General features: G+C 43.7%; 1 protein-coding gene across 1 annotated transcript; it reads right to left on the bottom strand.

The window, feature by feature from the left end:
• Positions 1-837: 837 nt before the first annotated feature.
• LOC308333522 (tyrosinase-like) lies at positions 838-12,020 on the bottom strand. Its single transcript, XM_080789979.1, has 8 exons — positions 11,981-12,020; positions 9,417-10,616; positions 8,268-8,478; positions 6,413-6,560; positions 5,236-5,417; positions 4,279-4,482; positions 2,910-3,030; positions 838-1,264 (listed from the first exon to the last, which is right to left on the bottom strand). Exons 2-8 carry the CDS (start codon positions 10,239-10,241, stop codon positions 1,141-1,143), a joined length of 1,815 nt encoding a protein of 604 aa, XP_080646105.1. The 5' UTR covers positions 10,242-10,616; positions 11,981-12,020; the 3' UTR covers positions 838-1,140.
• Positions 12,021-20,770: the final 8,750 nt, after the last annotated feature.

The raw sequence follows: 20,770 nt of genomic DNA, 5'->3' as shown, positions 1-20,770 counted from the left end.
GGTAAAGAAAGTGCTAAAGAATAATAATTATTATATTATAAAACATTTAAATAAAAAAATTGTAAAGGTGAAAACATTACTAAATATTACCATTACTCATTGTTTTAACATAACATTTCACTTGAACCCATGACCCACGGTTCACCAGTCTGGCCCCTGTCTGGGCAACAACCCCCATTCCCCTAAGGTAGCTCCCTCAGAGGAGGGAGTTATGGCCAAATAGCACGATGCTACAATATCATTATGCTTACAATAAATTATTACGAATTCTGTTACATTTATTATGATGATTTCATTATGAAGTTAAGTTAGGAGTAGTGGTAAAATGTAGACTATATTTTGGGGGTAGTTAATCATTCAGTCTATCCACTATTGAGAGTATTTTCTCTTTTTAATTACAGCAGCAGTATTTCTTTTAGAAGCTTAAAGGACAACTTTTGTTTTTTTCAACCAAGGTTCATGTTTTAGTTTGTTATTAGATAAAGTAAAAGATGAGTGTTAATCTTTTTTCATTTGCTGCTTTCTTTCGTTTTAGGGAATTTAGCTGTTTTTGACAGGGGGGCGGGGGCATTCGAGCATGGGTCTAAATATGAATTTTTTAACACAATTGTATGGTGATTTTTTTTTAATGTTAGTCCTAATAAACGTCAGGAAATTACATCTGGCCACAGAAAATCACAGGATCTACTGAATGTGAAGGTAGCCTACTGGGGGAAGGCTTATACTGCGTGTATAGGCTCAATATGTAAGTTTGTCACATTCAATATGTATACCCTTATTCTCTGAATGCTCACACACAGTCACAGACGAGAGACAGACAGACTTATGTACACGTCATTATGCTTTTCTTTGCTCTTTATTTATTTTTCAAACATTCAGAACATAGGGATCAAATCAACCACACGACTTCCTTGGCAAATTCTAGGCATAATACACCACCTTATTAAGTTAGCCAAAGGACTTTAAAGTCCACTCATTCCAATTACAGGTCCAAAGAGTACTGCATGGATTGCTATTTTTCGTCAGTATACCTCAATGGCAATTACACACCCAATCACCACAGACAGAAAACAGAAGAATGTAGTTGTTGTTGTTGTCGTTGTTGAAGAAAATATAGTCATCAATAGCCCTCAAACCCACTCAAACGAAGCGCCGGCCCTCCAGACAGTTGGGAACATCACAAGGTTTGGATTCAGTCTTGGTTTGGAACTCCGGAAGCTCACCACAGTTAACTTCAGGTTTGCCGTAGTAAGTTATGCTTTCACTGGGAACAGAAGCAGAAACGAATGAGCACGCGCGTGCGCGCACACACACACACACACACGCACACACAGACACAGACACACACGCACACACACACAGACACAGACACAGACACACACACAGACACACACACACACGCACACACAAAAACCCGGACAGCTTCTTCTGTCCGCGCATGGCTGACAGAGCTCCATCTTGTGCCACCTTTATCCCTTATCCCGAAACTTTTTTGCCATTTTTTTTACTATTTTTAAAAACATTAAAAAAAAAAGTTCAACTAGCCGATCTACATCGAGACATTGTGAGCTTGTAGATTGGCCAATTGAATTATTTTAAAAGGTTTTTTTAAATAGTAAAAATTTGCCAAATTAGTTTGGGGATAAGGGATAGCGCACAATATATTAAGCAATATCCCCATAACGAACAGAAAAATGTGAGGTTTAGTCCACAATATATGTCATATCAAGGGCATGATATTTATTCAGAACTTGAGCCAAGGATTTAATGACATTTAGACTCAGACCCAAAACTAACAAATATTTCGTTGTCGTTAATAATATCATATTTTGTCCGGTATCCGTGCTGTATTGATGTTGGTACCATTAGGAGACATAACAGGCAAACGTTGACGGAAATAACAATTCTTCTATATTCTCTAAATTAACTAATGCAGATGTTTAACAATAATTTAACTCTTGAGGTTTAATTTTACGCTCTCAAGAGTTAAAGATCTATAAGGGTCCATTTGGTTACCAACTCTCCATCATTTAGCTGGGGACCACTGGTGGTCCCCGGACCACTGGTTGAAAACCACAGCATTAAACTATATCCCCATAAGAAACAGAAAAGGTGCTATTGGAAGTAAGTCCATGATAAGTTTGTTAAGTTGTTGATTGTGAGCAGTGGTGGGGAAAGGACTCAACTGTTTTACTTAAGTAAAAGTACCAATACTGCAATTTAGAACTACTTCCTTGCAAGTAAAAGTAGGGAATTGAAAATGTACTTGAGTAAAAGTAGAAAAGTATCTGCATCAAAATGTACTAAAAGTAAAAGTAGAAAAGCAGAATGTCCCATTTCACAAGTTCAAAATGTGTCCTCAAGCTATATGGTGGCCCATCAAAACCACAAATGAGGAGTTATGGAGGATCACAAAACAGGACAGTATAGCTAGCTAGTACCATCAAACTGAGTTTTTGTGTTTGTGTTTTTTTCTGTGTTTTTGTTCTGCTTTTAACTGTGTTTTTGTACTGTTTTTAACCTGCACGGCGACCTTGAGTGCCCTGAAAGGCGCCTTATAAATAAAATGTATTATTATTATTATAGAAAGTGGAACTGGACAGGCCACACCCTTAGAAAGGACACAGATAACACCACCAGACTAGGCCCTGGACTATAACCCACAGGGGAAGAGGAAACAGGGTAGGCCGAGAAACGCCTGGAGACGTTCCACTCTCCAGGACCTAAAGGACATTGGAATGAGCTGGCAGGAAGCAAAAGCGCTGCAGGCCCAGAAGAGAGTGAGACGGAGAGCTCTGGCGGACGCCCTATATATGCCCCTCGACGGGGGTGAAGAGGATTAAGTCAAGTCACTTAAGTAAATGTAATTCGTTACTTTACACCACCGTGTTGTGAGTGAGTTTCCTTACGTGTAGCCAGATGCTGCGTAGTCGGCTTCACAGAGTCTCTCCCTGAATCGCTTGGAGTCGACGCTTCCACATGACGGCCTGCACCTGGACCAGTCTGACCATGCGCCCCATTTACCCTTCACTGCAGAGACACACAGATATACAACTATGATGAATAACATTGCTTATTAACCATTTAGGCCTAGGTCGACAACAAAAAAATATGTCTTCTATGTTTCTAGGCCTATATGTCACTCAATATTCCATATCAGGGACTCCAAAAAATATATGTAATTGGCCACCGACCCCCCCCCTCCCCCGGCCCCAAAATATGTTGTCTCAGGGGCACCCCCAGAAGCAACAATTTGAGTTAAAACGATAAAAGTTAAAACAGCTAAAGCATGACATGATGCTTAAAAACACCATAGGTCATCCCTATGTTCCCCAGGTTCTATGTTCCCCAGGTTCTATGTTCCCCACTTACCTTAGGGTTTATAGGGTTAGCGTTTAGTACAGAACAAAGGATGTTTGTTTTTGCCATCTTTGTTGAAGAGTCTGCAAGCAATTATGTTTTATTTTATTTTATGCCCGTGTTCATTTTTAGTTGGCTAAGACTAGATAGTTTACGTCGTAGCCTAGGCAGGCCTAAAGTTCAAAGGATTGTTCAAAGACTGAGCTTAAATCAGAATTTGCTACTAAAAGTAACACTAAGACTAAGTTGCTAAAATACTTTTAGTCGTACTAGAATGACCAAAAATTACTAGGTTAGGTTTCTGGTTTATTCTAAGTGGGGAACAAAGAACCTTTTTGGCATGGTGGGGAACATAGAACCTGGGGAACATAGGTACGCTCCCATTGTGAGCATGTGGCAAAGAGATTGGATGCAGAGGGTAAAATAATCAAGTACAGAGCCCTGGTGGACCCCTATATAGAGTTTAACCACTTGAACACTATTACAATCGGGGCAAAATGTGGCAAAAAGACAAGAGCAGATCTACATGAAGGTGGACAATATAAACTTCGGCTTCAGCCCTATAACCTCTTCGGCCAATAATTGTAGAAAATGACAGAAATAAATAAACTAACTATAATAACACAACAACTGCATGCTTTGTGAGCTTTGACTTTTAGATCGGCCAAGTTCGGCAAAGACACTTAGTGAAGCGTGACCAGGAGGGAGCCTAGTATACAGCACTTCATGGGAAAGTGTGGATTCAAGTGGTGAAGTTAACTGTTGTGCACATTAAGAGCTGCTGGATATAATGTACTACAGCTCAGTTATAACATAGCAGTGGAATTCTTGTACTTAGCTTGAGCTTACTCAATAAATAAGGGCTGTGTGTGTGTGTATGCACGTGTTTGTGCGTGCGTGCGTGCGTGTGTCTCTTACAATTACAACAGTCCCTTATATTGTAACAGGCTCGTGATTCGGTCATGTCTCCCACGCAGGTTCCATCTTCACCGTGGCGAACACAGCGGCGGTCTCGTTGCTGAGTTCCGGGGATTGGTTTACACCTGATGTCCAGTCCTGGGATCGTGCAGTCTGACCAGTCCGACCAGTCCGACCACACGGCGACGTCAACATCAACATTGGCTGGACGGACGGACGGACGGACGGAGAGGCAGAGACAGAGACAGAGACAGACAAAACATAAAACTTTAGTGTTCGTTGTAATATTAATAAACTAAATTCATTCATTCATTGACACAGACTGGTCCAAAACAGAGCACCGGTATAAGCTGCTGCAACCTAATGGCTCAACTTGAACTTCTGGCGGTTGTGGCGCCTCCTATGGGGTCAAAGTGAAATCTGTTTTGGCGTGCATTGTACAGTGGCAGTTTTGGGTTTGCGTTTCATGAGGTTTCTTATGTAAAACAGGCCCCGCTGATAACATTTACGGTGTTTAATATCATGTGTGTAGGATCACGTTTTCAGAAAGTCCAGAAAATCTTGTGTAAAAAGAAAAAGTGTGTTACTTTTATAGACTATAGGCAAAGAATCTAAATCTCAAAATGGGTCAGAAAGACCTCGCAGGCTCCGCTCACACATGTCGAAACAGGTGTTCTCTGATTCTCGCTGTTCTGGGGGAGGGGGGAGGGCAGAACAGCTCGCAATAAATGTTCAAAGGGAGTCGTGTGGTTTTGACGGAACACCCTTGCTCTGTTGCTTTGTTCTGCCCCCCCCCCCCCATCGAGTCAAACCACGTGACTCCCATTGAAAATTAATTGCGAGCTGTCCTGCCCCTCATCTCCCCCCAGGACAGAGACAGAGCACTGCCGTCTTTCGACTGTGTGACCGGCGGAGCCACAGACACTCAAGTGTTAACCCGTTCTGCTTTGTACTGACCGGTAAGTTCCTGCAGGTAGTCGTATTCGTAGCCCAGGTTCTTGGACAGCATGTACTCGATGTTCCTGTAGATGGGCAGGAAGGGAACCATGTGGTAGCCCTGGCTGTGGCCAATGGGAGCGCCTTCGTTTGGGAAGTCTTCGTAGAATGGAAGATGCTTTCTCAGCCAACGTTCCATAAGACTAGAGCGGACCGAGGAGAGGTAGATGGAGAGAGAGAGAGAGAGAGCGAGAGACAGACAGACAGACAGACAGTTTGTCAGAATTGCATAAACAAAGTGTGCGTGCGCGCGCGCGCGCGTGTGTGTGTGTGTGTGTGTGTGTGGGGGGCAAATTCTAGATTTTCTTTTTACACAACGCTATAATGTTCATATTGATGTCAGGTTTTCTTCAGAATATGTATGACACTGAATTACCATGACGCATTAGGAGTCCACTATAGGATAGTGATAGGATAGCTTTTATAGCTATGTTCTTTAATTAGAAAACATACATTCATCAAACATTTAACAAACTGGACAAAAAGGTTGTATTAGTGTATTAGTCAGTTTGGTATCCACTTGACCATTGTTTGCAAACCGTGTCCTGTGACTCCATATGGGCTGGGCTTCTTCGGAAGCATGACACTTAAATAAAGAATCAATCAATCAATCAATCATCAATCATAATATTAACCACTTCATTTTGGCCATTTGAAAATAGCCGATGGACGAGCTCACACTATATGTCGCGATGCGCCGCATTATGAGCTTGTAGATCGGCTATTGGAAATGGGACATTCTGTAATACTTTTAGTACATTTGAATGCCTATACATTTGTACTTCTACTCGAGTACATTTTTAATAAACGGGACTTCTACTTGAGTACATCTGCATGGCAGTATTGGTACTATCACTTAACCCATTCTGAACGGGAACCCATTTTGGTGTTCAGCATCATGTTATGCTTTAGCTATTGAAAAACAGCAGATCTACATGACTGACATTTTTTTAGAATCTGATCTCAGGTCAGAATGGCTTAATCAGACCAGTGTGTGTCCAGTGGAAACCTCTCGTATGAATCTGATCTCAGGTCAGAATGGGTTAATTGTGAAGTGAATTAGTGCGTGCACGGGCGTGCGCACGCGTGTGTGTGTGTGTGTGCGTGTGCGTGTGTGTGTGCGCGCGATATACTGCACCTGTCTATGAAGGCGTGGTGCAGGAAGAATATGGGGTCGTTGGCCGTGGCTTCGATGATGGACATGGTTCCGTTCAGGAAGTTGTGCACGAGGTTGTGCATGTAGCCTTTACCGTCGACCACCTTGCCCGTCCTCGAGCTCACCCAACCTGCGGGAGGAACCATAGAGTATTAAAAGGATAGAGACTAAACTGGCGCGAAGCTCCGCCCCCTCCGCTATTCATGTCAGTGGAAGTTGCTCAGTGGCGTTTTGAAGCACCCGGAAGGCTGCCGGAAGTACCGTCTATTTCGCTGATTCAGCATTTCACTTCCGCATTTGGACACCAAATTTTGGTGTCCAAATGCGGAAGTGCAGCTGGGCTTTAACATTGAGCGCTCGGTTGCACGGGGTTTCCTCGTCAAGAATCCACGGGTCCGCCTGCAGTCCTTCCTCTTACCATAGGGACCAGCGCTTCAACATTGGAGTGCCTAGCTGGCCCCTTCGGAGGAACGCACTGAGTGACCACTTGAAAAAAAGATATCCCAAAAGCGTACCGTGCAACATTTTCAGAGTTATATATGATCGGGGGAAATCGGTTGTTTGGAATGGAACTCGTGTAAGTATAGGCCTATACTTTTATTGTTTGCCACTAGCATCGCAATGAAAATTCACTTTAACTCAAGAGTTATAAATAAAAAATAAAAATACTATTATGATTAAAAACAAAACATTGTTGGTGTCGGGCATTTCTTTTTTGATTCATTGTGTTATTGAACACCCTTTGCGTCTGTGTATGGATTGTAATTTCTTGAAATGCATGCTGAAAATGGTCGATCTATACTATACAAGCTCATGCACAACGTGTATTCTGCTATTGCTTTTCATAGTCCCACTGGAACTCCTCTCCACTATAGTCCCTCCCTAACACATCAGTCTAGTTTGTAGGCTATGTGTTGATGAAGTTAGTTTAAGTCATCGTATCTCAGTTAATTTCATTTTTTTTAAAAATATTTAGTTTGTGTCCGTTTGTCTTGTTTTTGTTTCAAAACTTGATTCAAGGTTATGTGGTTTGTATCAGTGTCGCTTCCACGTTAGCATATAGGACTATGCAACTTTTTATTTTATTTTCTTATTTTTATTTTATGCTACCACAATATTTTGTGTATGGCGACTCACAACATTTTGTTATCTTTTATACGTTTCATATGGGTGTGTCACATATACTGTCAATCATTTGATTTACTTGTATACCCTGAATCTTGAATAAACAAAACAGTGAAAAAAAATATATATATATTTTGTTTGTGTCAGTGAAAAAGAAACTGTGGTCGACGTCACGTGTGTGACAAACCGTATGTGTAATGAGCTGACGTCTGACACTCAGGACTAGTCAACAATGAATGATCTTTATTCTGCGTTCTCCCTCCAAGTACCCAGCAGTGTATTCTCACAGACAACAGTGCCACCTAGTGGCCTGGAATACCTAAGCATATCATAACAGTATGACCAAAGAGATTCTATATAAAGAGGCGACACTCTCAAATATTTGGAATCACCACTAGATGGCGCATCGGTAGCGCTTTGACGTCATCACACCAAGATGGCGGCGGGAGAGGATAATCTTAGAAGTGGAATAGAATGACTTCAAAGACTCTTTTTGGAAGCGTTCGGAAAGAGCGCACTGTGCAATGCAAACTAATACGAGAGTGAGCTCCCGGTGAGCATTTGCGAACGCACCCATGTTTTTTAGAGCAACCGGAAGTTGCGTCATCACGCCAATATGGCGGAGGCACTGGGCGCTGGTTGTTACTATGGGGTTTAATGAGAGTGTCGCCTCTTTATATAGAATCTCTTTGGTATGACTCTCTGGACTTACCCTCCAGCATGTTCCGGAAGCTCGTCTCGGAGGTGCGGTTGAAGGGCTGCGTGTCGTACTTGTCGAACGCCATCATCAGCTCCACCTCGTTGGCCGACGGCATGCGCTGGTACAGGTCGTCGTTGCCCGCGTTGCGCAGGAGCAGGCCCTCCTTTTTGCCGTCGCACAGCCTCCCCTCTTTGATGTAGGTCTCTGGGAGGGTGCAGACACCCTGTGGAGTGTGCACGCGCACACACAGACGCACGCACGCACACACACACACACACGCATTTTAACCATGTATTTTATGTCCACACAAAAGTACTGTAGAATGCATACAAGGACACAAATATAGGTGCAGTAAGATTACATGCGCAAAACCACATGGCCATTGTGTTTTCATGATTTCACTACTCACTGCAGTAGCCTACCACGCTTATGTGTATAAAATGATAACAGCGCGGCTCTGCCATATGTGGGCAGCTGCCAATTATAGCTGCAGAGACAGCGCAATACTTAATTTGCCAGCCTTTTTGCTTTCCGTTTAGGCACTTTAGGGCATCCCAAGTTGTTGGAACCCTCTGAAGACTGAGGGCTGTATTTTGCGTGTCTTAAGTACCAGGTCTTATTCCCTAACTTGAGTAAACTAAAAACCTGGAGGCGTGATCAATGCCATTTGGCTATTCTGAGTGGCCAAAGAGCATTGATCACACCTCCAGGTCTTTAGTTTACTCAAGTTAGGGAATAAGACCTGGTACTTAAGACACGCAAAATACAGCCCTGAGTCTCTGGGTATATGCCCTATAGGGCGGCTGCCAAATATAAAAACTATAGTCTATAATAGTCTGCACCTTTATATAGCCCAGTTCTTAGATATGGCATGTATAGAAGGGGTTGGGTATTTAATGACCTTGGTCATAAAGGCTTCCTCAAAAGGTGCAGGCTATACCTCTAATACAGACAATAAAGCACTACACATACTAGGATACTAGGATACTAATCATCTGAACGTTGATGTGAATGTTTTACATTTCTGTTGGTATACCAATAGGAAACTGGCAGAAGGAGTATGGAGAGGAAATACAAGCCAATCCAGTGATTTTATATTATTATTATAGTTAAAAAGAAAAGTAGTACACCATTAGCACACGATTGCTATAGTTTCCTTACCTTCCAATGGCCGAAGGGAGACTTGGAACTGATGAGGTTGGGGAAGTTGAGGTCCTGTCCGCCCATCAGATCGTCGGTGCAGATGTCACACTCGGTCTTGCCCCTCCAGTCCCAGTAGGGGATGGCGAATTCGTTGTCCTTGGTCAGCTTCTTGATCTCGTTCTCGAAGAACAGCAGCTCCACGCGGTGCCAGATGGGGAAGGCCGAGGCCATGTGGGCGAAGTCGATGTTCGCGAAGACCTCGCCGTTGCCGAGGAAGGTGGGGTGCGTCACGTAGTAGTGGATCCAGGCGAACAGGTCGAAGGTGGTGGCGTCGGCGAACTGGGGCTTCTCGCCGTCCGCGCCCATGTCCGCCCGGGTGGCGGTGGCGATGACGTAGTCGGGGTTGACGGTGCTCTTCGCCAGGTCGAAGTAGTCGACGAGCTTCTTCTTCTCCTCGTCCGAGAGCGTCATGACGTTCTTGCGCACGTGGTTGTTGTACGAGGAGCAGTCGGGGCCGTAGTAGCCGAAGCGGCACTCGCCGCACTGGTAGCCGCCGAAGCGCCCGAAGCAGCTGCAGGTCCTGTTGTAGAACGCCAGTGGCCAGTCTTCTCTGTCGTCTTTGCCCTTGTAAGGATACTGTTCAGAAATGGCCACCTGGGACACCTTCACGTCGGCGCACTTGCCACGGCCCGATTTGATGCCACAGGCCGAGCCGTCGCCCTCCCACACCGGGCAGCACTCTTTGCTCCGCAGGCCCTCCGAGTTGGCACACGGCCGGGGGAACTGGCACAGGCAGGACCCGGCTAACAGCAGCAGGCTCACGGGCACACACAGGCTCCTCATGATTGGACCAGCAACGATTAGCCAGCCAAAGAGCTAATGAACACTTTCTGTCTCCCTTCCTTTTAACTAAATACTCCAGGTTCTGTTCCCGCCCCGTGGGAGGTGTTTTACGAGGGAAAACTCGTTCCATAATGATGTTGTGAAATGAGCAAACTGACCTCCTCCCACTACAGAGGTCTGGGGGTGATTACCCAAAATCAAAGCTCAACTTTGAGCCCCCTGAGCCCCTTGTTCGTGTGTGTGTGTGTGTGTGCAGTCTAAGCACACAGAAACAAAATTCCAAATCACCTCACATGTCTGTTCTGGCAATGCACGACTGATTATTGAATATCCATATGAATATTCGTTGTTTACGTTGCTTTGAAATGATTGGTCCTGATGGGGGTGAAACGGAGAAAAGGAATTGACAATCAGACATTGGGGGTTACAAATGAAATGGAATGACAGGAATGTGTTCAGAACATATATAGACCATGAAAATGAATGGACGTCACGCTGCTGATAGACTCTATGTCTACATACAGGCAGTAAAGGAAGGCAATTTTGGAGCGATGTCTGCCCAGGGAGAAGGCACCACAGATGCGGACACAGGGCTTGGTTAGCTCTTAAAAAGGATCCCTGGCTAATATGACAAATATGCCTATAAAAACATTATACTTGCCCTCTATAACTAAAAATAAAAATACCTTCAATATTTTATTTCTTTCAAAAGTAGAGAATCTTTCACTCAATAGGAACCCATGTTCTTTTTTATATATTTTTTTTTTATCCCACGATTTTGTAACCCATTTTTCACCCCTGTGTCAATCATCTAACGTGATCCTGGGCTCTACACAGTACACACCCTCCACCAACCTAGTCCCCATATATGGGGGACAAGGGGAGAGCAACGGACTTGAACTCATGCTTCCTTCATGCCTGAGTGTCCAAGTTGCTCCTTTTACACCCGACAGGGGGGAGTTTCCCTGGTTGGACGTATAGCGCGTGGAAGGAACACGTTATTCCAACCAGTTCCTTTCCCCTCCATCAGGCGCCCCGGCTGGCCAGGGGGAGGCAGTTTAGAGACCAGGATTACTGCATGTTTTTTGTGAGGGTACCTACCCTAGGGGACACGGGGAGAACATGCAAACTCCACACAGAAAGGCCCTATCGCCAACACCCGCCTCGGGTATGGGCACTGATGACGTATATCAGCAGTTATTGAGAACATACAATTGCATGCATGACCTACAACATGCTACTCTGACACCACCAGCTACAGTAGGCCTACGCTACCAGGTAGGCTGATGGCCGGCAGTCAAGTCATTTTGGGTATACATTCATTAACAAATGTATTAATTTATGAATGATCAATTCATTAAAACGGATCATCCCAGTTCTCAGAGCGGACACTCTAACAACAATGCCACTGAGGTGGTTTCTTTTATTGCTGCATCTATTCTGCTTGATATTATCCCTTTTTTAAATGACATTACTGTTAATAGTGCTACTGTTTTAACGTTGTGTCGTCTTCTCTCATTTCTTTATGACTGTTGGGTATAAATCAATTCACTGCTTAAAAGTAGAATGCTGCCCTATATATGTTCTTTGTGTTAATAAACGCCCTGAACTTTGAAATGGTCTTTTTTTTGGATCAGCACTTTTTTTTTGCTTTTTTGCAAACATACATAACCGTTTGCAAAATGAAAAGAAAAAAGACAAACAGACCTTTAGCCACTCAACAGAAGAACACGTCTTACTGTATACGTGAACTGCAGGGAGGACCTCGGTGATCCTTTCATGGAAGCCAGACTGTGTTTGCTTAAAGCTCACCCCCACACACACACGTGTGTCACGTAGACGCTGGCATGTCCCTCAGCACGTCACCAGTCAAATGGTTTGTTTTTCCATGTGCTGAAAGATAACCTGGTATGGACTGCCTTGCTTAGAAAAATAAGGTCAGTGGAGACCAACAAAATTGTGCAAATTATTTTATAAAAACGTGATAATGTAGGCCCTATACATTCAGTAAGTCAGTAGCGTGTGGGTGTGTGTGTGTGTGTGTGTGTGTGTGTGTGTGTGTGTGTGTGTGTGTGTGTGTGTGTGTGTGTGTGTGTGTGTGCGTGCGTGCATGCGTGATTGCGTGTGGTGTATGGATGTGTGAGAAAAGAGCAGAGTAAATTAAAACAATGTACAGGTGTAGTTAAGTTGCCGTACAGGTGTAGTTAAGTTGCCATTTAATGTCATGTTTAATGTCTGTCTATATTCATGTCCAATAAATAACACATTCAAAACATTATGGCAAATGGTAAATGGTGCATTTATATAGCGCCTTTATCCAAGGCGCTTTACATAGATTGTGCCTTACATGCATTACATTCACCCATTCACACACACAATTCATACACCGATGGCGGTGGAAACCATGCAAGGCACCAACCAGCACAGCACATCAGGAGCAATTAGGGGTTCAGTGTCTTGCCCAAGGACACTTCGACACTAACTCTGGGGGAGCCCACAGGGGTCGAACTAGCAACCTTCCATCCAGCCACTCTACCCCTGAGCCACCGCCGCCATTATGTAGCTACTGTAATGAGTCCATTTGTAATGAGTCCATTTGCCTAAATGAAAAGCATATTATATTTGCCTAGTGAGATTTCAGTACAGACCATTATCTTAGATGTACTGCATTTCTTTTTCTTTTCTTTTCAAAATGATAATGTAATTATACGTTTGCACATAATATGAAGGTTAGGGTTATTATGGCTATTTTTAAATATTATAAATATGTTTGATGGCGTGGCGTTGCGTGGCAAGTGTATATTTGTAGCATATTTCAACAACAAAGCAATTCAATGTGCTTCACATTACACAAAGAAACTCATTATAAAAAGGACTAGATTACTAAAAACTAAAGCTATAAAACTAAAGCTAAATTGTAAAATAACTGTACCTGTGAAGCCGTTTAAAGGAACTATCGGTGCAGTTTTGTAGCATTTTGGGATATAGTACTTTATTGTCAGTTTGCAGTGAAATTTGTCTTGCGACTAGGGGTGCACGATTATGAAACTATGACCGATCTCCTTACATTTTTACTCGGTTCCACGGATCAATATTGTGAAAATAGCAGATCTACAAGCTCACAATGCCTCGCTATGTAGAGCTGCTATTGTCAGAGTCCAAGCCACATTTTGCTACTTGTACACCTGTATAAGTCAGTGATGACAAGTACAAACGGTGTCTTCTATAAGTCTATGAAGGAAGTAATGTTTCCATCTAATGACAATTAACTCCAAGAGCAAGGCCGCCATCTACTGGCCATTGGAGTTCACTGACGACAGCAAACTGAGACTTTAGGATTGTGCATTCACACTCTCTAAAAGGTCTGGTTTATAACTCTGTCATACATAATTATATAATGTTGGAGGTTTTCCGTTTTTGTTTAGTTTTTGGTACAGTGGGACGCAATCATTTAATTACCCCTATTCTTGCATCTCTCCAGCTGCCAGTATACGGTTCAGAATAGATTTTAAGATTCTTCCGTTTGGTTTTTTAAAATACCTCTCCTATTGTTAACACAGACCTTCTTACACAGTTACATGGTCGTAATCAGGGGTGGGTCACTGCACATGCAGGCCTACCGGGCCAAGGCCCAGGGGCCACAGAGCTTAGGGGGGCCCTAAGACAGAGCATTTCTTGTAAAAGTGTCATTCATGTCAATAGCTGCATGAATGGCCAAAACATTCACTTTGTAGAGGTCATGAGAACAAAACCATCATGATACCTTTTGAGTGAGTGTTAATACTATATTGTTGAGTGAGTGTTGACATACTATAGTATGACATGAACTACATACTATAGTATGTCATCAAAAACCATAAAAATCAACTACACTACAAATTAAAGTAGTCAGTGGTTCCTTACATAGTAACTTTGTGTTCAAATATGAAGCTTTGTATGATCCCCTTAATATTAACCTTGCAGCAATTTTTTTTTTTAAAGATGCATCATATAGTCCTCATACGATTATTAAGGCCAGGTATGTATTTTTTTGTATCGTCGAAAACCATGAAAAACATTGCAAAATGCAAAGAAAAAGACAAACAGACCTTTAGCCACTCAACAAAAAAACGAATCTGTCTGTACATGAACAGGGAGGACCTCAGTGATCCTTTAATTCATGGAAAGCCAGCCTGTGTGTCTACATGTGTACACAGAGAGTTCATGTGCTCGATCAAACCTCATCCACACACGTGTGTCACGTATAGACGCTGGCATGTCCCTCGGCACGTCACCAGTCAAATGGCTCTAAACCTCGCTCTCTTTTGACATCCGGTGCCATGTTTCTATTCCCTTGACATTGACAGTAAAGTGTGCCCGGGCCATCAACATCAAAAGAACATAATTTCTAACAGATTTCGAGTTCCCACAAACATACCCTTTTCTTCTTCTTCTTTTGAAATATTTTCTTTCACATCATCAGGCCATTGTAATGACCATTAGACTGTAATGACCCATCTTATCTCACAGACTCCCTCCCCAGTCAAAGTCTGAATGAATGTAGAATGACGTGCAGGATGTAACTTTTGCATGCGGATGTGAGGGGACTTGATTTAATTTAATCTATATACATTGTTTTTATTTATTTTTATTCTATATATTATAAGATATTTTGGGCCTTTTTCTGCCTTTATTGGATATTGTACAGTAAGCTGACAAGTTAACAAAACCTTGATTAGGAGCCAAACATGGCAAGTTTGTTTCCATCTATTGACATTCAATTCAACCCCAAGGCAAACGCCGCCATCTGCTGGCCGTTGGAGTTGACTGACTACAGCAAACGGAGACTTTAGGATAGTTATAAAGACATGAATGGTCTTTCCCCCCCTCCTATATTAACAAAGATCTTATTACATAATCAGCGATTATGGCACAGGCTACCGGGGGGGGGGGGGGGTCGATTCAGATTTTACGGGGGCCAGTTTCGAATTGCAGCCGTCCGTATAGGTGCCCTTTGAGAGCGGTTTTGAAGGAGTCAAGGGATTTGCATGTCTTAATGACTGTTGGTAGGGTGTTCCACATTTTGGTGGCATAGGAGCGAATATTATTTAGTCCCTGGTTTGTGCCGGATCTGGGCTGTACAACATGGTTCGTTGCACTCCCTCTGGTGTTGTGGGTGTGGACTTCGTTAACATTAAGGAAGTATCTAGACAGGACATGCAGTGTCTCATAAACCGCCCATGCCCTACAGTCATAATATACACTACAGTATGATACCATTGTGGGTCAGTGGTTGTATTCTTCATGGTATTGCTCCAATATTCACTTGATTGATTGATTGATTGAATCCTCCCCCACTTTGACCACCCGACTGACTGTTTTTTTTCTTCCACTTGGACGTCAGCAACAACTCTGTTTTTTCTTTTTTTATATATTTTTTATCCCACGATTTTGTAGTTTAGCAACAACTCTGTTTGGCCCATTTAAAATTATTAAATTATTTATTAATTTTGTCATTTTTGCCTAGCCATCTTAGACATCTTTATTCATCTATCACTCCAGTCATCAGATCAGCGTCACACTAGGAGGTAGGTAATATATTATTTATGCCCCAAAATCTGTAAATATCACGCTATAACCGTCCGGTTCCACGCACTGCACAATTAAGGTGCCCTTTTTTCTCACATTGAGCACCTGCCCCATCTAAATGTCTGTGCCACTGAGCGTCTACAGTACAGTACCTGGCTGAGCTCCTCACTGATGGTGTCATATATCCTGAAGAGGGCGCTGTTGATCCACGTTGTCCCTTCAGCGGCCAGTCGGAGCCCTTGGCAATCCTGTTTCAGACCGTCTTTCACCACTCACTGGCTCAGAAGACTGAAGACAACACACTGAAAGACATTAGCAGTGATGATGATGATGATGATGATGATGATGATGATGATGATGATGATGATAGGAGAAGAAAGAACTGTAACTGATCATTATATCATCATTTTGTTTATTTTCTTTTAACTAGACCTGTGCCCGTCAGCCACGGTCCTACTTGGGAATGATGCAAGTTGGGAACCTAGCATGCAATGCCTGTTGTAAATCAATACCCGTTTTAACCGTCTGTCTGCGACCCATTTGTGCCCAGGAGATCTCTGTATCTGTCCGTCTGCCTGCGTCTGAACAACTAAGTAATCAAATGGTATGCAGGTGTGGGGTTGAGGCTGTGAATTCTACAGGTGAGGGGCCTTAATTGGGCTCATCAGGTCCAAGCACTGGCATGCAGAGCCTGACCAGATATAGCCTTTTGTGGCGATTCTGGACAACAGTGTGTCTGACCGACTCAAGGCCCGGGCACTGCACTCCCCCGCTGTGGGGGGTGTGAAAACGCGTGTGGCAGTGGCAGCCGGTGGGGTGAATGAATGGTAGTCGACTTATGTGGATTACAGACGTATACGTATAGAGACACAGAGACGTGGTGCAATTTATTGTAAGATATCATTTCAAAAGATACAAAAAATTTAAGAAAAGTCCTCACCGTGCAGGGTTTTGTTGGGCTTCTTCCTCACGGAAGACATATAGCCTGGGGGGGGGGCGCCAACACATGTACTGCTCCCGGGCGCCGTCGGTCTACGTTCCGGCTGTAATTGTATTGTAAAAAAAATCTAAATTTATTTCACTCTGAGAGGGTCCATTTGGTTCCTAATTATCATTTACCTGCATGGGGACCCCCCTGGAACTCCCTCAAGGACCCCTATAGGGGTCCCTGGAACCCACTTTGGGAACCACAAAAACAGTACCACACCTTGTGGGGTGGAGTATAGGAGAGTAGTGTTGAGAGAATAATTGGAGAATCCTGAAGTGTATACAAAATAAGTGTCCTGTCAACGCCACTTAAACGATGTGGAAAATGTTGGTCAAAACCCCCACGGGAACTGTGGGAAGTGGGAACACATCTTGTGTACACCACCACCCAATGCTTCAGCCTTAATTCACAGAGCCATCAGCCATGCAGGTGAAAAACTGTAGTTCATATATATATATATATATTCACTGCATTTTACGTTCAACTTATTTAAGCTCGGAGTATAATTGAGGGGCAGGCCCGAAATACAAAACACAACAATCAACAATATTCATTAAATACAGCGATATCAAATACATGAATTGGAAAACAGAAAGAATTCAAAACTATAAAATAGCTAGAATAGATAGATGAGAATTCATTAAAACGGTTACATTGTTGAACAAAAGTGCTAGAAATCATTTCCCTGAATTGACCTATATAGGGAAGGCAGCTGTGATCAGATTTTTTTTCGTGTAACAAAATGGAACCAGATGGACCCGTTAAAGAGTCCACGTGGTTCCATTTGTACACTTTCTAAATGTTCTTTTTTTTGTGGCTTTCACCTTCATTTAATATTTTTTTTATGGAGGGACAGAAAATGGAAAATGGGGGAGAGAGATGGAGGGGATGACATGCAGTAAAGGCCGTCGGGATCGGGAGTCGAACCCGCGGCCACACTGCCAGACTGGATTACCACCAGCCAAGGTGCCTGAGGGACCGCTGAGCCACGGCCCAGGCCATTCGTGTAGACTTTCTGAGTTACAGACACATTTGGTTCCTAATCATCTATCATTTAGCTGGGGACCCCCTGGAACTCCCTCAAGGACCCCGCGAGGGACTTATAGCCGGACCCCCCACTAACACTACTATACCTTTCAGGCAACTGGGGGAGGGATGCGGAACCTCCCGGGTCCTCCAGTGCCTCGATGGTGTGGCGGCCGGGTCTCTGACCCGTATAGAAGGTCCAGACTAGAGCAAACTGCTCTTCCTGTGGAGAGGGAGATGTCCCACCAGGATGCTGCAGATGTTCTAGACGTCTGTGGTGGTGGTGGCGGCCATGCAGCGTCCTCCTCCTCTCTGCCGCTGCATGCTGGGGGTTTACATGAACCAAAAGGAACGCGGGTCATTGATTGATTGATTGATTGATTGATTGATTGAAGTAACAGTTTGCAGAATTACAGTACATTTCAAGCACAACTCAATACAAAAAAAAACGGTTAACCGAGTAGACGACCAATAAAGCACTCGTTTACAAGAGGGTCCACCAATTGTTCAACGCATCAGAATATAGAAACAGACTGATTGAAGCTTGTGTTGTTGTTGCATCGGTTCACTCAAAGTGACCTTTTTTACAAACCTTTTTGAAGAAATACACTCCTCAATGTCAAATTGTTTCTTTAATGACAAAGATGAAGAAGCCCTGCAGTACAAACAAACAATCAAGGAAAACATTAACTAAAATAAGCAGGCTAATTATCACAAGAAAAGGTATAAGCAAACAGTTACTCACATAAGAGTGTAAATAAAAGAAAGAGGCATAAACTATATCATAGTTCCATATATATGCATAACACAAACAAACTTACAATTATTAGGTGAAGAACCTCCAACCAGCACAACATGCATCTCTGAATGAACATGAAACTGACAACAAACAAGATGGCTCTCTTCTTCACTCACAGAACAGGAAAGCTAAAGATATACTGCCCCTAGTGGACGGCAGACCCTTCACTTTTCATTCAAAGTAATTTCTCCGATTAAATATAAATCTAAACCGATATTGTCTGGATATGGACTAGTATGTAAATACCAGAGTGTAGAGTATAGGAGAGTAGCGACACTTTGACACTTTGAACTCACTGCAAAGCGGGTGCCTACGTTGGGCTATAGTTCCAAACATTGCTCCTACAGTATGGCTGGAACTATCCCATTGAGATGGAATGAGCCACTTCCGCATTCCTTTATTGTTTCTTTCAATGGGAGTCAACGCTATAGTGTCGCCACTCTCTTACTAGATAAAGCTGTTACCTATTAATAACCTAAGCTTACATTTCAGAGAATTTAGAGAACCATGAGGCCTGTTCTGGCTCCTCGGCATTCACCATGGGTTCTATTCAAATCCAACCCAACGCAGATCTGAGTCACCCCCCTGCCCCGCCCTCTTTCTCTCTCTCTCTCTCTCTGGCATGGCGAGTCTCCATCCGTGCAACTTAAGTGCTTGTTATTACCTGAGTTCCATCACCTGTGAAGAGCTGGAAGCCAGCATGTCAACACCCCCCCCCCCCCCCCCCAACACACACACACACACACACACACACACACCATGTAAACATCACACCAGTACTATTACATTCCACTGCTTGATTGCCACTGGGAGCTGCCCAGTTGCTCTTCTGAGCTAAAACATCGAGTTTCAAACTAGCAAACCTTCATTATGATGAAGTGGGTTGCTGCGGTTAGATGCACGCACGGACACATGCACGCGCACAGAGAGAGAGCTACTGACAGCCTGCAGCATTCCTTATGGTTTAGCGCCATAACCACACACAAACACACACAGAGAGAGAGAGAGAGAGAGAGAGAGAGAGAGTTGGCTTGGGCTGTGGTTAGATTGGCAAGCTGACCATAGGGCTGCTGACTGTCAAGGTGTCAGAGAGTCAGACTGGTGTGTGTGTGTGTGTGTGTGTGTGTGTGTGTGTGTAGGATTGAGACGATTCTAATTAGTATTTAAACAGACAGACTCATGTTGTAATGTTGCAGCAGCACCGTCTGAGACTAGTCGTATGTTTTTTTGGGAGGGGGGAGGGGGGGGGGGTCTAGAAAACAAGAACATCGTGTGCATTGAAGTTGTTCTTGGATTTCCCGTCACATTGCCTCACGCGCAATTAATAAAACAAATTGCCCGCCGTGCGAAGCCGCGAATGCCTGCATGGCGTGGTGCAGAAATTCGCCCTAGAGAGCCACCCCAATTCAAACACACGGCCAGTGACCTCAAACGCAGCCTGCTGTGTGAGAGTGGCTTTTCAGTATAGCATCAGTAGGTGTCCTTGTTGAGAAACAGCCGGACCCGACACTCGCATCACCGCCAGAGTAAATACATAATCATTATAAAACCCCACAAAAACCCTGCAGTGCATTCACTTCATCGCCATCATAGCCTGCAGGGCAGGCAGAGAGAGAGAGTGTGGTGTTAGGTCAGCCCCGCCACCACTGACTTGCACAGCCCTCACTGTTCATTTATTCGTTTGTAACGCAGAGTGTGTGCAAAATCATAAATGCAACCAATTTGGTTACCTTTGGTATTATGTACACTGTCTGCGTCAACAACACAGATGTTTTGCTGCGTGCCCTCTCTCTCTCTCTCTCCCGTTGAGGCCTCAGTCACAGACAGGGTGCTCTCTCTCACCGTCTCTGGGGGAGAGCGCAGCTCGCAAATCATTTCCAATGGGAGTCACGTGGTTTTGATGAGACAAGCTTGCTCCATGGGACCATGGCTGTCTTCTGCCCTCCTCCCGCCAATGGAGCAAGCAGCCAACCAAAGAACAAGATTCCTTTACAGGATCTCCTCACTGGTCAACAAAAACACCTTGAAGAGTCAAGACGCATAACAGGAGCCCTCGTACAAGGTTTCTTCGACTATGCATGTGTAACCTGGCAAATAGGGCACAGGACACAGACATATATTGGGGTTCTTTATTTCCCAAGAAGTTGG

Source organism: Protomyctophum bolini (genome assembly GCF_963924005.1).
Source record: "Protomyctophum bolini genome assembly, chromosome: 18".
Taxonomy (NCBI): domain Eukaryota; kingdom Metazoa; phylum Chordata; class Actinopteri; order Myctophiformes; family Myctophidae; genus Protomyctophum; species Protomyctophum bolini.
The sequence above is the reverse complement of the archived record's forward strand: the minus strand, read 5'-3'. Positions and strand labels throughout refer to the sequence as shown.

Excerpts from the sequence above, each read along its gene's own strand:
- LOC308333522 (XM_080789979.1), bottom strand. The coding sequence starts at position 10,241 with ATGAGGAGCCTGTGTGTGCCCGTGAGCCTGCTGCTGTTAGCCGGGTCC. Across the intron at positions 5,418-6,412 it reads CACCACGCCTTCATAGACAG|TCTTATGGAACGTTGGCTGA; the intron begins GTGCAGTATATC and ends GGTCCGCTCTAG. Across the intron at positions 3,031-4,278 it reads TATAAGGGACTGTTGTAATT|TGAAGGGTAAATGGGGCGCA; the intron begins GTAAGAGACACA and ends GTGTCTCTGCAG.